Source organism: Cololabis saira, chromosome 18, assembly GCF_033807715.1.
Source record: "Cololabis saira isolate AMF1-May2022 chromosome 18, fColSai1.1, whole genome shotgun sequence".
Taxonomy (NCBI): Eukaryota; Metazoa; Chordata; class Actinopteri; order Beloniformes; family Belonidae; genus Cololabis; species Cololabis saira.
Genome location: NC_084604.1, coordinates 42,824,972 through 42,841,800, shown reverse-complemented (window position 1 = coordinate 42,841,800; position 16,829 = coordinate 42,824,972). Strand labels below are relative to the sequence as shown.

At 41.5% G+C, this 16,829-nt stretch overlaps 2 protein-coding genes across 12 annotated transcripts in view; both read right to left on the bottom strand.

Annotated features, from left to right (window-relative positions):
- Positions 1-3,246: 3,246 nt before the first annotated feature.
- Positions 3,247-16,829, bottom strand: part of LOC133418303 (ribonuclease inhibitor-like) — a 62,167-nt gene continuing 48,584 nt past the window's right edge. For 6 of the 11 annotated variants that reach the window (XM_061706867.1, XM_061706873.1, XM_061706872.1 and 3 more), the window contains 3 exons: positions 15,880-16,056; positions 13,419-13,595; positions 4,844-7,151 (listed from right to left, as the gene is read on the bottom strand). In XM_061706867.1, coding sequence (XP_061562851.1) covers positions 7,136-7,151; positions 13,419-13,595; positions 15,880-16,056 — 370 coding nt within the window. In that variant the 3' untranslated portion in view covers positions 4,844-7,135. Of the gene's footprint in view, positions 7,152-13,418; positions 13,596-15,879; positions 16,057-16,829 lie in introns of all 11 variants that reach the window. The other 5 variants (XR_009770435.1, XR_009770436.1, XM_061706868.1 and 2 more) reach the window with 5 other exon arrangements.
- LOC133418581 (uncharacterized) lies at positions 12,182-13,328 on the bottom strand (the record flags this gene model as incomplete). Its single annotated transcript, XM_061707348.1, has 1 exon — positions 12,182-13,328. A coding segment is annotated over exon 1 (843 nt), but the record flags the coding sequence as incomplete, so codon positions are not given.

Here is a 16,829-nt window from a genome sequence, read left to right as displayed (position 1 = left end):
GTACTATAACTGGTACTACTGGTACTATAACTGGTACTATAACTGTTACTACAACTGGTATTACTGGTACTATAACTGGTACTACTGGTAGTTTAACTGGTACTACTGGTACTAAAACTGGTACTACTGGTACTATAACTGGTACTATAACTGGTACTACTGGTACTATAACTGGTACTACTGGTACTATAACTGGTACTATAACTGGTACTACTGGTACTATAACTGGTACTATAACTGGTACTACTGGTACTAAAACTGGTACTACAACTGGTATTACTGGTACTATAACTGGTACTACAACTTGTACCACTGGTACTATAACTGGTACTATAACTGGTACTACACTGGGTACCACAACTGGTACTACTGGTACTATAACTTGAGAGCTCCATCAGAACCCTGGAGAGCTCCATCAGAACCCTGGAGATCCAACAGAACCCTGGAGAGCTCCAACAGAACCCTGGAGAGCTCCTTCAGAACCCTGGAGAGATCCATCAGCTCCATCAGGTCCTTCCTCAGCTTTCCACAGTACTGAGTCTGCACTGTTAAGAGTTTTTAATGACATCTTTTTAACTATTGACTCTGGTTATTCTGCGATTCTTATGCTTTTAGACCTTACTGCTGCCTTTGATACAGTTGATCACACAACTCTCATTTCTCGGCTAGAGCATTGTGTTGGTATCAGAGACACTGCCTTGGAATGGTTCAGGTCATATCTGTCCCAGAGATGCTTCTCAGTCAGACTTGGTGACTCCCAATCGTCTCCTGTCCCTTTATCTTGTGGAGTTCCCCAGGGTTCAATTCTCGGACCCATCCTCTTCCCTTTATACCTTCTCCCCCTTGGACTGATTTTTAAAAAGCATCTCTTATCATGTTTATGCAGATGAATCTCAAATCTACCTGCCCCTCAAAAGAAATGACAACAGCTCCCTGATGCCTCTGCTAGAGTGCCTAAAGGACATTAAGGCCTGGATGGAATTAAACTTTTTAAATTTAAATGAAGGTAAAACTGAGGTCATGGTGTTTGGACCCAATCGGGCCTGTGATGGCCCTGCTATTGATCTGGGTTCCCTACACATTTACTTAAAAACTACAGTCACCAACCTCGGCGTCAAAATGGACAATGATCTTAAACTGGACAAGCAAGTAAATTCTGTAGTAAAATCCAGTTTTTATCATCTGAGGCTTTTATCTAAAATTTTATTTGTTTTATCTTTTAATGATTTTGAACGAGTGATTCATGCTTTTATCTCAACCCGTTTGGACTACTGTAATGCCCTCTATACTACTGGTACTATAACTGGTACTATAACTGGTACTATAACTGGTACTACTGTATTGCCCTCTATACTACTGGTACTATAACTGGTACTACTGGTACTATAACTGGTACTATAACTGGTACTACTGGTACTATAACTGGTACTATAACTGGTACTACTGGTACTATAACTGGTACTATAACTGGTACTATAACTGGTATTACTGGTACTATAACTGGTACTACTGTAATGCCCTCTATACTGGTGTCAACCAGACCTCCCTTCACGCTTACAGTTAGTCCAAAACGCGGCTGCTCGTCTTTTAACAGGAACCCGTATGATCACATAGACCCGTTCTGGCCTCCCTTCACTGGCTCCCTGTCTCTTTTAGAATACATTTTAAAATACTATTGTTTGTTTTTAAGTCACTAAATGGGTTGGCACCAAAATATATCTCAGACCTCCTACACGTTTACACTCCCTCAAGGTCTTTGATGTCTTCTACTCAGTTACGTCTTGTCGTTCCCAAAACTAGGCAAAAGACCAGGGGCGACCGAGCTTTTTCAGCAATAGCCCCTAAACTCTGGAACAAGCTTCCTCCCCACATCAAAATGGCCCCCACACTCGAAATTTTTAAATCTCGTCTTAAAACGTATTTTTATTCTTTGCCTTTTAATCCAGCATGAGAGTTCTGTGGTCTCTGTCCTGTCTTTTATGTTTATGAATCACTGGTTGTTTTCTGTCTTGTGTGTTTTTATTTCGTGCTTTTATGTGCTCTTATCTATTTTACTCTGTTTTTAGTTTTTACTATTTTATTATGTTTTGTTTTAATCATTGTGCAGCACTTTGGTAACCTTGTTGTTTTTAAAATGTGCTATACAAATAAAGCGGATTGGATTGGATTCCTCCCCGCTGCCATCAAACTCCACAACCAGGCTGATCTCAGTAGTTAATGGACAAGAACACGTGTAATAACAATAACAAGATGTGCAATATCTGTCTGTTACCCCACACACATTCTACCTGCTTTTTTTGCACTGTTTTTTTTTCTCTCGCACTACTTTTATTTCCATTGCAATGTGTATACTCTTTATATTTCGTAATTATATATATTTTTTACTTTTTACTTTTTTACCCTCCCCTGCATGTGTGTGTTAAGTTACTGCTGCTGAACAAAGTGGGTTTCCCCATTGAGGGAGAAATAAAGGATTATCTTATTTTATCTTATCGTATCGTATCGTATCGTATCGTATCGTATCGTATCGTATCGTATCGTATCTTATCTTATCTTAACAATGTGATTGAACACTGTATGAATAACCAAATGGGATCAAATTCACCTTTTTCCTTTGTCCTGGGTTTCACTGATTCAGGCCTTTGGGTCGGCCAGTCTGTGTTCAGTCTATGTTGGTTTTTGTTTTACCTGTGAGAAGTTCTTTTGCAGAGCACCTGAGTCCATCCTGCCTCTAAAGAAGGTCACTTTGAGAGGAGCAGTGGAGGATTTGTTCTGACGTTGCCACTGCAGAAGTTCTCTCTCCACAATGTTTTTTCCGGAGTTTTGATGTTGAACTGTTTCTCTACATCAACTTTTCGACAAATGGTGTCCAATACATTATGAACACTGCCAAACAAAACTCATAATTAACGGATGAAAACTACTAATGTTGACTACAAAAGATCCTTATTGAGAATGTTTGACCTAGAGTAACCTGGTCGATGCGCTTTTGGCTGTTGCTGCCCACGTGGACGCAGTTATTTCAGCTTCCAAATCAAGCCGCTCTCTTTTCCTCCTCAGCTGCTCCTCCTCCTCCTCCAAAGCCTTTGCTTTAACGCTGCAGCACGGGCAACAAGTGCAGCCTTTTCTGCTTCAGCCGTTATGGCTGCATAAGATGTGGTACTTGACCTACCACTGTGATGGCTCCTATGACTTGAGCGTTTATCAATATTTGAAACACTGTCATTAGGATTAATGTCATCCACAAAATTACCATTTTAATTTCCTTCATCACATGAAATCCAAATTTTTGCATCTGCAATACATTCATCATTAGGCAACATTTTTGCTTTAAACCATGTTTCGTGTTTTTCTCTTTCAACACATGGCAGTAGACCCATTAATGTATCATGCACATTTTTTACTTCACCACACACTTCAATCAATTCTCTAAGTACTCCTGTACCTGTGTTTGAACATGCATTAAAGGGGGAAGAAAATAACCTGTTACACACAGTCAAAACAATCGATAAGATGTTTATTTGCTTTTTCATGAGTGTGAGGGCCTGATCAACGCTGCTTGCCTGTATGTTGTTCCTTTATACTTGTTTATATTTTTCATATATTCTTAAATTCACTTTGGTGTATATTGTTACTTTCGTGCTGTACCAAGAACATATCCCCACTTTGGAATTAATAAAAAAACCACAACAATTTCCAGAGATTTGATTTTTAAACACAGCGATTTTATATCTGCACAAGACAAATATTAAAGTAGTAATTTATGTATCCACTAGAGGGAAACATTTATTTTAACTTTTAATTATTCGTCCAACTTATTTTCTGACCCTCTACATGGAGAAAGACTACTTTTAATATGTACTCCTTTTTTCTCCAAGTTATTTAAAACATTCAACACTCCATTGCAGATTATTTTGTATTTTTAAACTCACTTTTTTATTTTTCAACAAGCACTTAGACAGTCCTTAACTTACTTTCTTTCAGACTTTATAAATGTCTCAGATCATTTAAACATCACTTTCTCTTTACCGTTACAGGTTGCAAACATACATTCAGTTCTGAGTTCTTTGGACAGAAATGCTCACACATTAAATATCAGCATTTACAGGATTTCTAACCTCAGAAACTCCAACCCAAATAAAATGGATTTGGTCCGTGACTCGAACCCGAGACAGGCAGGTACTTTATTGATACTGGAGGAAGTTTGGGGACTCAGCAGCACTCACACAATAAAGAGACAAAGGTATTAAAAATAAGAAAAGGGTCATGTTAAACAAAGTGAAAAAATTAATTGCTGCAATGTAAAAAGTAGGTTGAATTAAAGTGAAGTGAAAAAAACACTTAAACTGACAATGTCCACTAAAATGAAGAGACATGAATTAAAAATGCACATGAACTTTAACCCCTCTTTGTATTGGACATAGACATGTCTAGTGATATTTAAACATTTAAATTCCCTCCAAAACGTTAACAGAGTGGCGTGAGGTCCAGATATATGGTTTGTTATCTGAGGGCAGCACCATGCCATACATGCTTCATTTGAATAAAACGGTAAAGGTAAATATAATTTGTATTACAAACACTGACATCATCATTTAAAAGAAAAATGCACATTTTCTTAAATGCCTCTTTAAACTGCCAACTTCCTGTTATTTCCATTGGCTTTTGATGCATAGATGGAAACTACAAACTAGTGAGATGGAGAACGCTGCTCCACGGCTGTGATGAAGCCTTCAGTCGGACCATCATCTACCTCGCTGGTCTCCATGACAACACAGCATCTAGTGTTGGATCACTGTTCATCGCCGGTATCCAGAAGTCTGGACTTCCCTCCAGGGTCAGATGTGGTCGTGGTCTGAAGTCCCTGCTGCTGCTGGTTTGATGCTGGTTTGATGCTGATTTGATGCTGGTTTGATGCTGGTTTGATGCTGAACAAGAGAATGAAAAGTGCCTTGTGATGGTCGGTGCTGCTCCTGGTACTGAGACTAATCGCAGACAAACACTCATTAACCACAGTAAACTGAACAAGAGAAACGATCCAAGTTTTACTGAAGAATTTTGACTTTCTTTGAAGTCTTAAAAATCATCGTAATATCTAGAAAACATTTACAATATTTACTGGAAGGAACACTTTGCTTTGCTGAGCAGCTCTGCTGCGGCACCGTAGACTTTTATACATCACTACATTCGTAGTAGGCTTCGGGCCGCATTAACTGCCGAAAGAATGGCATAAATTGCGCCAAAATTACACGATTTATTGAAAATGGCCAACTTCCTGTTCGGTTTCGGCCATGACGCCAAGAGACTTTTCGGCCATGATACAGGTGTGTACCGATTTTCGTGTCTGTACGTCAAACCGTATTGTGGGGCTTGAGGCAAAAAGTTTTCTAGGGGGCGCTGTTGAGCCATTAACCATTAATGCAAACCATTAAATATCACATTTTTCACCAGGCCTGGCTTGCGTGCAAAGTTTGGTGACTTTGGGGCACGTTTAGGGGGGGCAAAAAGGCCCTCATTTAGTCGGAAAAATAATGAAGAAAGAAAAAGAAAAAAAATTCCTACAGATACAATGCAGGTGTGCACTGTATGCACTGTAAGTGCTCGGGCCCTAATTAAAGGCTACATTTTGATGTACTATTTTTTTTAACAATAATATAATAAGAATTAAAGCTGCAAGGAGCGATGAACGGGCCCTCGCACTCACGGCCACCGCCCCCCATAAGCATATCAGAAACGACACCACCCACGACTTCCTATGTCAAACCATTCAAAAGTTACAGCAGAAAATCGGGACAACCAATCAGAAGAAGGGGCGGGGCTAATTAAGGCCAATGAAGGTCAAGGACTCCATACAGAATCTCACAACACCACCCACGACTCTCTATGTCAAACCATTCAAAAGTTATGGCAGATAAAATTATTCTAGGGGGCGCTGTTGAGCCGTTAGGCAACGCCCATTAATGCAAACCATGAAATATCAAATTTATCACCAAGCCTGACTTGCATGCAAAATTTGGTGAGTTTTGGAGATCTATCAAATATGGACCAATCAGATGAAGGGGACGCGCTTTTTCGCATCTAGCATCGCCACGGTAACACTTTTGAAAGAGAAAAGTAATGCGCGTAGTCGCGGGATGGAGACGCACATTTTGATGTATAACACACTTGGGGGCACGTTACGGTTCTGGCTGAATTAATTCTCGAAGGGATGGCATATATTGCTCCAAAATTACACGATTAATTCAGAATGTTCAAAATGGCCGACTTCCTTTTCAGTTTCGGCCATGGCGCCAAGAGACTTTTCTTTAAGATGCAACATGATACAGGTGTGTACCGATTTTCGTTCATGTACGTCAAAGCGTATTATGGGGCTTGAGGCGCAAAGTTTTTTCTGTCTGAACCAATCAGATGAAGGGTGGACACGCTTTTTGGCATCTAGCGTCGCCACCGTAACGCTTTTGAAAGAGAAAAGGAATGCGTGGTGTCGGAGCATGGAGACGCACATTTTGATGTATAACACACTTGGGGGCACGTTACGGTTCGGGCTGAATTGACTGCCGAAGGAATGGCATAAATTTCGCCAAAATGACACGATTAATTCAAAATGGCTGACATCCTGTTCGGTTTCGGGCATGACCCCATGAGACTTGTGTTTAAGTTGCGCCATTATACAGCTGTGTACCAATTTTCGTGCATGTACGCCAAACCGTATCGTGGAGCTTGAGGCACAAAGTTTTCAAGGGAGCGCTGTTGAGCCATTTTACCACGCCCATTAATGCAAACCATTAAATATCCAATTTTTCGCCAGGCCTGGCTTGGGTGCAAAATTTGGTGACTTCTTGGGCACGTTTAGGGGGGCAAAAAGGCCCTCCTTTCGTCAGAAAAAAAATAAAAATACAAATAATTCCTACAGATACAATAGGGCCTTCGCACTGCAAGTGCTCGGGCCCTAATAATGACTTTTTGACTTAACATGAAATAAATGAATATATGAGGAGTTTGTAAAACTCTGGAATTCAGAAACTATGTACATCTTCATCATCATCTTCATCACGGTCCAGTCAGACGGTCCACACAAACTGGTTCTGCTTCAACTCTGAGGACGATCAGGACACGACTCGTCCATCCTGGACACTCACCATCCTCCCCCCCTGTAGAGGGAAGAAGAAAGAAGAGAGCAGATAAAGGAGTGTTTGCAGAGATCCCTACATCAGCAGTAGAGGAAGGAGAAAGAAGAGAGCAGATATTGGAGTGTTTGCAGATATCCCTCCATCAGCTGTAAAGGGAAGAAAAAAGAAGAGAGCAGATAAAGGAGTGTTTGCAGAGATCCATCCATCAGCTGTAGAGGGAAGAATAAAAAAGAGAGCACATAAAGGAGTGTTTGCAGAGATCCCCCAATCAGCTGTAGAGGGAAGAAGAAAGAAGAGAGCAGATAAAGGAGTGTTTGCAGAGATCCCTACATCAGCTGTAGAGGGAAGAAGAAAGAAGAGAGCAGATATTGGTGTGTTTGCAGATATCCCTCCATCAGCTGTAAAGGGAAGAAAAAAGAAGAGAGCAGATAAAGGAGTGTTTGCAGAGATCCATCCATCAGCTGTAGAGGGAAGAAGAAAAAAGAGAGCAGATAAAGGAGTGTTTGCAGAGATCCCTCAATCAGCTGTAGAGGGAAGAAGAAAGACGAGAGCAGATAAAGGAGTGTTTGCAGAGATCCCTCCATCAGCTGTAGAGGAAGAGGAAGGAAGAGATCAGATAAACGAGAGTTAGCAGAGATCCCTCCATCATCTGTAGAGGGAAGAAGAAAGAAGAGAGCAGAAAAAGGAGTGTTTGCAGAGATCCCTCCATCAGCACATCCAGGACTTCAGAGTTCAGAGCTGCAGTGGAGCAGCTGTGTGTCTGAAAATCCTGGAAGGCCGTCAGCTGGAATATTCCTTTATTTCTGGACACGTGAACACCAGCACAACACTGGTCTACAACAAACATCTGGACCCTCTGATTGGCCGACTGCTGTCTCTGTGTTTCTGTCCAATCCTGCAGCCTGTCATCATCCTCCTCTCACAGCTTCATTCAATTCAATTCAATTCAATTTTATTTATATAGCGTCTAATACAACAAAAGTTGTCTCTAGACGCTTTCCAGAGACCCATACCCAGAACATGACCCCCGAGCAGTTATTACATAAACAATGGCAGGTAAAAACTCCCCTAGTGGGAGAAAAACCTTAAGCCAAACAGTGGCAAGGAAAAACTCCCCTTTAGGAGGGAAGAACCCTTGAGCAGGACCAGGCTCATAAGGGGGGACCCTCCTGCCGAGGGCCAGACTGGTGGGTCAGGGACGGCAGCAGCACAGCAGGCAGGTGGATGCAGCAACGGGATGCCCGGGGGTGGGGACAGCAGGCAGGTGGAAGCAGCAGCGGGATGACCAGGGGTGGGGACCGCAGGCCAGCATGCAGCTCCCGAAGCTCCGGCCCAATCATCAAGTCCCAGGTTGGGGTGCAGGGTCGGGGAAAGGTTGAGAAGGGGCAGGGCCAGGGAGAGGATTCTTGAGGGACGAACCTTCTCCCCCGCCCAAAAGGGGCCGTTACCCTGCACCCCTCACTCCCACACTGCAAGTTCCAGTGTCCGGCAAAGGCTGCTGCAACATGGACAAAAGAGAGAAAAGGGAGGAGAAGGGGGGGCCAGCACAAGAAACTACAGGAACGACTCTGGCACACTAGAGTTTACACTACCTAGAGATTTACCAACACCAGCTAGAGGTTTACTAAACACTAACTATAGGCTTTACTAAACAGACATGTTTTAAGTTTAGTTTTAAAGGTGGAGGTGGTGTCAGCCTCCTTAACCCAGATTGGAAGTTGGTTCCATAGTAATGGTGCCTGATAGCAGAACGCCCGCCCTCCAAATCTACATTTGGATACTCTAGGAACTACGAGTAAACCTGCACTCTGAGAACGGAGAGCTCTGACAGGAACATGCGGCACTATCAGGTCTTGCAAATAATGCGGAGCTAAGCCGATTTGGGCTTTATACGCAAGTAATAAAATTTTAAATTGGATTCTGAATTTTACGGGTAGCCAATGGAGCGACGCTAACACTGGAGAGACGTGGTCTCTCCTGCTAATTCCTGTCAGCACTCGCGCTGCTGCATTCTGGATCAGCTTGAGCCTATTCAGCAAATTACTTGGACATCCTGCTAACAACACATTACAGTAATCTAGTCTAGAAGATACAAACGCATGAACTAGTTTTTCTGCATCACTCTGCGAGAGGATTTTCCTAATCTTTGCAATATTACGGAGATGGAAAAATGCTATTTTACAAACCTGATTGACATATGGTTTAAACGACAAATCCTGATCGAAAATAACACCAAGGTTTCTCACAGTTGCACTGGAAGCCATCGCAACACCATCTAGTCCCTTCCTAAGACGATCTGGACCAAGAATGATAACCTCTGTTTTATCTGAATTTAGAAGCAAGACATTTCTGGACATCCAGTCCTTGATGTCCGTAAGACATGCCTGAAGTTTAACCAACGGTTCTGTCTCATCTGGCTTCATAGAAAAATAGAGCTGCGTATCATCAGCATAACAATGAAAGTGTATGCCGTGATTCTGGATTATACTTCCCAACGGCTGCATGTATAAACTGAACAAGATTGGCCCTAGCACTGAACCCTGCGGAACACCATAACAGACCCTTGACTGTTCTGAAGAAACCTCATGTACATGAACAAACTGGAACCTGTCAGATAGGTATGATTTAAACCAACATAGAGCTGTCCCTTTAATCCCAACAACATGCTCTAACCTGTGCAGTAAAATGCCATGATCTATAGTGTCAAAAGCCGCACTGAGGTCCAGTAGAACCAATATGGACACTAGTCCCTTATCTGAGGTCCAGTAGAACCAGTATGGACACTAATCCCTTATCTGAGGTCCAGTAGAACCAGTATGGACACTAATCCCTTATCTGAGGTCCAGTAGAACCAGTATGGACACTAATCCCTTATCTGAGGTCCAGTAGAACCAGTATGGACACTAATCCCTTATCTGAGGTCCAGTAGAACCAGTATGGACACTAATCCCTTATCTGAGGTCCAGTAGAACCAGTATGGACACTAATCCCTTATCTGAGGCCATAAGGAGGTCATTCGTGACTCGAACCAGTGCTGTCTCTGTGCTATGATGCATTCTGAACCCTGACTGAAAGACTCCAAACAGATCATTTCTATACAAATAGTCACATAGCTGGCTTGAAACTGCCTTTTCCAGAATTTTAGATACAAATGGAAGGTTGGAAATTGGTTTATAATTAGCTAAGGTGTCTGGGTCAAGAGAAGTTTTTTTAAGTAAACGTTTAATTACTGCGACTTTGAAAACCTGTGGTACATATCCTAAACTTAGGGATAGGTTAATTTGGTCCAGTATTGTCGTACCAATAAGAGAAAAAATATGTTTGAATAGTCGAGTCGGGATGGGGTCTAACATACATGTGGTTGACTTAGCTCTATTGACGATTGAGGTCAGCTCAGGGAGGTCTATAGGATCAAAACAGTCTAGAGACAAGTCAGAGCCTAGGGAAGTCGCTAAAGCTGAAGAGACACCTACAACCGGCTGGTTGATTTCTTCCCTAATTCTCGTGATTTTACTGTTGAAGAAGCTCATAAAGTCCTCACTACTGAGAGCTGCAGGAATGCACGGCTCAACAGAGTTGTGACTCTTTGTCAGCCTGGCTACAGTGCTGAACAGAAAACGTGGGTTACTTTTGTTATCCTCTATCAACGTTGAATAATAAGCTGTTCTGGCTTTGCAAATGGCTTTTTTATATACTATTAGAATATCTTTCCATTCACGATAAGAGTCTACAGACCTACAAGAGTACCACTTCCTTTCCATTTTACACACGTTTTGTTTCAACATGCGGATATCTGAATTATACCAGGGAGTTAAGCTCCTGTGGCTAGAAACCCTCCTTTTCAAAGGAGCAACTTCATCTAAAGCTGAATGCAACAAATCAGCAGTGTTACTAGCAAGGAAATCAACATCTGCAGAACTAGAACCCAGGTCACTGGCCTCGACTACATCACTATTTCGCACTGTCGTAAGATAAGCAATGGCCTCCCTAAATTTAACAATAACTTCATCAGACAAACATCTGCTAAAATAATACCTCCTATTTTGCACTTCAACATCAACAAAATTAAATTCAAACGTTATTAAGTAATGGTCGGATAAAAGGGAGTTTACAGGTGACACCAACAGACCATCAGTTTCAACACCGTAGGTGAGAACGAGATCGAGAGTATGATTAAAACAGTGCGTCGGCCCGTCCACTTTTTGTGAGATACCCATTGATTCTAGAAGAGAATCGAAGGCTAATTTAGGATTATCGCTTTCAACATCCATATGAATGTTAAAATCACCCACTATGATGAATTTATCTGTGCTGATCAATAATCCAGAAAGGAAATCTGAAAATTCAGACAAAAACTCTAGATAAGCGCCAGCAGGGGGCCGATACACTACCACTAACACAACTGGCTTTTCTGATTTCCAGCTCGGAAATTTAAGACCAAGCGTAAGGCTTTCAAATGTATTATAATTGCACTTAGATTCAATTTTTGTTTGGAGACTGGAGTTATAAATTGCTGCGACTCCTCCGCCTCGGCCCGTGCTTCTAGGAATGTGATGATTAAAGTAGCCGGGCGGAGTTGATTCATTCAAACTAACATACTCTTCCTCCTGTAACCGTGTTTCTGTTAAGCAGAAAATATCACTACTACTCTCTGTAATTATATCATTTACTAACAGAGATTTAGAGCTTAATGATCGTATATTTAGTAATCCGCATCTAATTTTTCGGTCTGTAATTGGTACCAAATGTACATTGGTTTTAATTTTTACAAGATTATTGTGGTTAACGCCTCTATAACGCCGCACCTGGTGAACTTTTGGAGGGCGGGGAACTGCAACCACTTCTATTTTGCTAGGCACCTGGTTAGAGTTACCAGTTATATCATGTAATCCTATAGTTTTAGAGTCGCTAATTACATAATGCAATCCTACAGTTTTATTGGCAGGCGCTGGTCCTCGAGAAGCAGCAGAGAAGTGTGTTAAACTACAGCTGTGCATCCTGGCCTGGACCCTGCATTGTCAGGGGGAATGTCTAATAACATTGGCCAGATTTCTAGACATAAGAGCTGCACCATCCCGGGTGGGATGAATGCCGTCTCTTCTAATCAGACCGGGCTTTCCCCAGAATGTTTCCCAGTTGTCAATAAAGTCCACGTCGTTTTCTGAACACCACTGAGACAACCAGCGGCGGAGCAAGAGCATGCGACTAAACATGTCATCGCTGGTCAGATTGGGGAGGGGACCAGAATAACCTACGGAGTCCGACATACTTTTGGCGTAGTTACACACCGAGACAATATTCATTTTAGTTACTTCCGACTGGCGAAGACGGGAGTCATTAGCTCCAACATTGATGATAACTTTACCATATTTACGATTACCCTTTGCCAGTAGCTTCAAATTTGCTTCTATGTCGCTCGCTCTGTCCCCCGGGATACACCTAACTATGGTCGCTGGAGTCGGCTTCACATGCCGGACTATGGAGTCGCCAATCACCAGGGTCGGCTTCTCAACGGGTGTGTTGCTGAGTGGGGAAAATCGGTTAGACACATGAAGAAGGTGGTGGGGTTCCGTGAGCCCTTTAAGACTACGGTTCCTCCGAACCGTCACCCACCGGCCCTGACTGGCCAGCTGCTCGGGAGCTGCAGGGGAGCGGCTACGCTCAGCTGCTATGGGCCGGTCCGCCGCTAGCTTAGCCTGGTTAGCTGAGGAGGTTATCGATCTATGGTCAAATGGGCAGAACCGGACCTCTAACTGACTGAGCCTCGCCTCCAGTCCTGTAAATAAACTACACTTTAAGCACTTACCGTCTTCACTAAAGGAGGCAGAGGAATAGCTAAACATTTCACACACTGAGCACCAAAGAGGTGAAACGGTGGGAGACGGAGAGCCCATGCTAAGATGCTAACAGAGGCTAACGGACAGAAAATGTATCGGTGATTGGTGACAGTGAAAGTTACGGAAGAGAAAATGAGCGAGTGTTGAAATAAAGACAGAACTGTACCAGATATAGTGCTATTTTACCAGAAAACAATCTAACTTTTAAACAAAAAAAGTTGGGAGAGATCAGAGCCTGCAAACGCCGTGAGACGGCAGCAGACCGCAAACACCAGGAAGTGATGCGATGCGTGACGCAATACGTTACCCATCCACCAATGATCAGTGATCCATGTTCATGAGGAAAGCAGAAGCTGCAGCTTTACTGGAAACACTGATCTTTGTTTTGATACCAACTGGTTTTAGTAGAAAACTGCTGGAAGCAGCAGAACCGAGTCCAACCACCACTGACCTGAGAGTCTTCAGCTGGTAGTCTGGACTCTCCACTAGATCAGAAAGCTGCTTAACATCTGCAGCCCGCAGGTTGAAGTTCCCCCTCAGGTCCAGATGTTTTAGATGGGAGGGGTTGGACTTCAGAGCTGAGACCAGAGAAGAACAGCTGATCTCTGACAAACTGCAGCTCCCCAACCTGAATAAAGAATAAAAGATAAATTACAATTCAGCATCATCTTCATCATTTTACAGATTAATTACAATTCAGCATCATCTTAATCATTCTAAATGCTCCAAACAGATGAGAGTTAGAAAGGTGATGGACTTTATGAAGGATGATGTTCATATTGATGTCACACATGTGATCAATAGTCTGCGTATATTTCTCATCAGTAGTATTATTAGGGTACGAGCACTTGCAGTGCGAAGGCCTTATTGTATTTGCAGGAATTCTTCTTCTTCTTCTTCTTCTTCTTCTTCTTCTTCTTCTTCTTCTTCTTCTTCTTCTTCTTCTTCTTCTTCTTCTTCTTCTTCTTCTTCTTCTTCTTCTTCTTCTTCTTCTTCTTCTTCTTCTTCTTCTTCTTCTTCGTTACCTTGGCGACTCTAGACGGCAAAAACCCTTCATCTGATTGGTTCAGACAGAAAAAACTTTGGGAGTCAAGCCCCATAATACGGTTTGACGTACATGAACGAAAATCGGTACACACCTGTATCATGTCGCAACTTAAAGAAAAGTATCTTGGCGCCATGGCCAAAAGCGAACAGGAAGTCGGCCATTTTGAATTAATTGTGTAATTTTGGCGCAATTTATGCCATTTCTTCGGCAATTAATTCAGCCTGAACCGTAACGTGCATCCAGGTGTGTTATACATCAAAATGTGCGTCTCCATCTTGGGACTATGTGCATTACTTTTCTCTTTCAAAAGTGTTACTGTGTCAACGCTAGACGCCAAAAAGTGCGCCCCCCTCCTTCATCTGATTGGTCCATATTTGATAGTTCTCCAAAAGTCACCAAATTTTGCATGCAAGCCAGGCCTGGCGATATATTTGATATTTCATGGTTTGCATTAATGGGCGTGGCCTAACGGCTCAACAGCGCCCCCTAAAATACTTTTTTCTGCCATAACTTTTGAATGGTTTGACATAGAGAGTAGTGGGAGGCGTCACCGGACGCTGTATTGAGTCTTTGACCTTCTTTGGCCTGAATTAGCCCTGCCCCTTCTTCTGATTGGTTTTCCCTATTTTCTGCCATAACTTTTGGATGGTTTGACATAGAGAGTCGTGGGTGGTGTCATTTCTGATATGCTTATGGGGGGCGGTGGCCGTGAGTGCGAGGGCCCGTTCATCGCTGCTTGCAGCTTTTATTATTATTATTTTTTTCTCTTCAGTATTATCGACTGGATGATTAGAAAAGTCTGAGTTTGTGCTGAACCACATACTCTCGTGAAAATATGGAAACTAATTGATGCTCCAGGGTTTAATGTAGTTTTTAATGGAAGAAACTGCTTTGGTAGACTTTGGATTCAAATATCACTCTTTCTATGTAGATATTAAATGCAGGTAAAAGTTTATTGAAGCTGAGTTTTGATGTTAAAATTTGAACTTGGTAAAATGTAAAAACCTTTCCATGTTTTTAAGGGGACATTTCTTCATCAATCAGTACATATTTGTCTGTTTAGGAGTTTTCTCAAACATTTTCTCTGAAAAAGTTGATTGAGTGACGACATAGTTTCAACACAAAGTTTCTGATGTTCTTGTTGGATGTTTTGTTGCTGATGAAGGAAACTCATCGTCTAGACAGCAGCTTTATTTCAGTTTACTTACTTCAACACACATGTATTTATATTTAGTTTTACACACTGAAAACCATAAAAAGACATTATTTGTTGCACCTTATGTCTTGATGTCACCTGGATGAAATGATCTTAACAGACATATTGAGGAATAACATTAAAAACACAGAAAAATATGATTTTCCATGTTTAGAGTTTCATATTTGGTAAACTTGTACTTATTAAAATGAAATTTAATGTTTGTCAAAGGAAGCCAACATTGGTTTGACTGATTTCTTTCACAGTAAGAAGTTATTTAGTAAATGATCTCTATAACTCTTATATTGGACGACTACACATTCAGTCTGTCCATTATTGTCTGTCAGACTCTCTCAGTTTATTAACATCTGGATGACATTTCTGAACGTATTAGCTGTTAAAGTAATTCATGTTTGTGAAGATGTTTTATTCCAGGTTCAGACACATCTCTGGTTCTTCATTTGTTCCTGTCTGACACATTCACATGTTTAGTTTTATGTAATGAATCAGAAGAGGAAGTTTAAGATGAAACTAAAGCAGAGAAGAAGAACTCAGAGCAGTCAGATGGTCAGTGTGGATCAGTAGAAGATCAGCCTGATGTCTGCAGGTTAGTGTCAACACAACTTTCACATCAGATTCATCTGAACACACAACTAAAACATGTCTGACCTCAGAGTCTCCAGTCTGCAGTCTGGACTCTCCAGAAATCCACTCAGATGTTTCACTCCTGAATCCTGCAGGTTCCTGTTCCCACTCAGGTCCAGATGTTTCAGATGGGAGGGATTGGACTTCAGAGCTGAGACCAGAGAAGAACAGCTGATCTCTGACAAACTGCAGAAGTGCAATCTGAATAAAGAATAAAAGATACATTACAATTCAGCATCATCTTCAGCATCATCTTCATCATTCTAAATGCTCCATACAGAGTAGAATTAGAAAGGTGATGGACTTTATGAAGGCTGATGTTCATATTGATGTCACACATGTGATCAATAATCTGCGTATATTTCTCTTCAGTATTATTGACTTGATGATCAGAAAAGTCTGAGTTTGTGCTGATTTCAATAAAGTCAGTGATGAGGACGACAGTCTAGACCATGTAAAGTCCATTCATGTCACGTGTTTCTGTCCCAATAACACGTCTGTTTGTAAATGATGTTTTGGACGATAAAGTTTTCATTCCTAGAAGGACTTTGTGAGCAGAGAAAGAGTTTCAGGACAGGAGGACATCTGTGTTTATTCAGCATTCATGAAAGACATCTCTTCTCCAGTGATGGATCTGGAACTGGTGCAGAAAACTTTTGTCTGATTAATACATTTGATTCATCAAGAACAGATGCATGATGGTACAAAAACGTACAAATCTGAACCCTTACAGGGAAACTAGAACCAAATACTCGTCAAAATATAGAAACTAATTGATGCTCCAGCGTTTAATGTAGTTTTTAATGGAAGTTTTGATTGAATTTGAATTCAAATATCAGTCTTTCTATGTAAATATTAAATGAAGGTAAACGTTTATTGGAGCTGAGTTTTGATGTATAAAATTTGAACTTGTTTAAATATTTTTTTCCCCTTAAAGCAGCACAATGTAACTTTTCCACCTTAATATAATATTT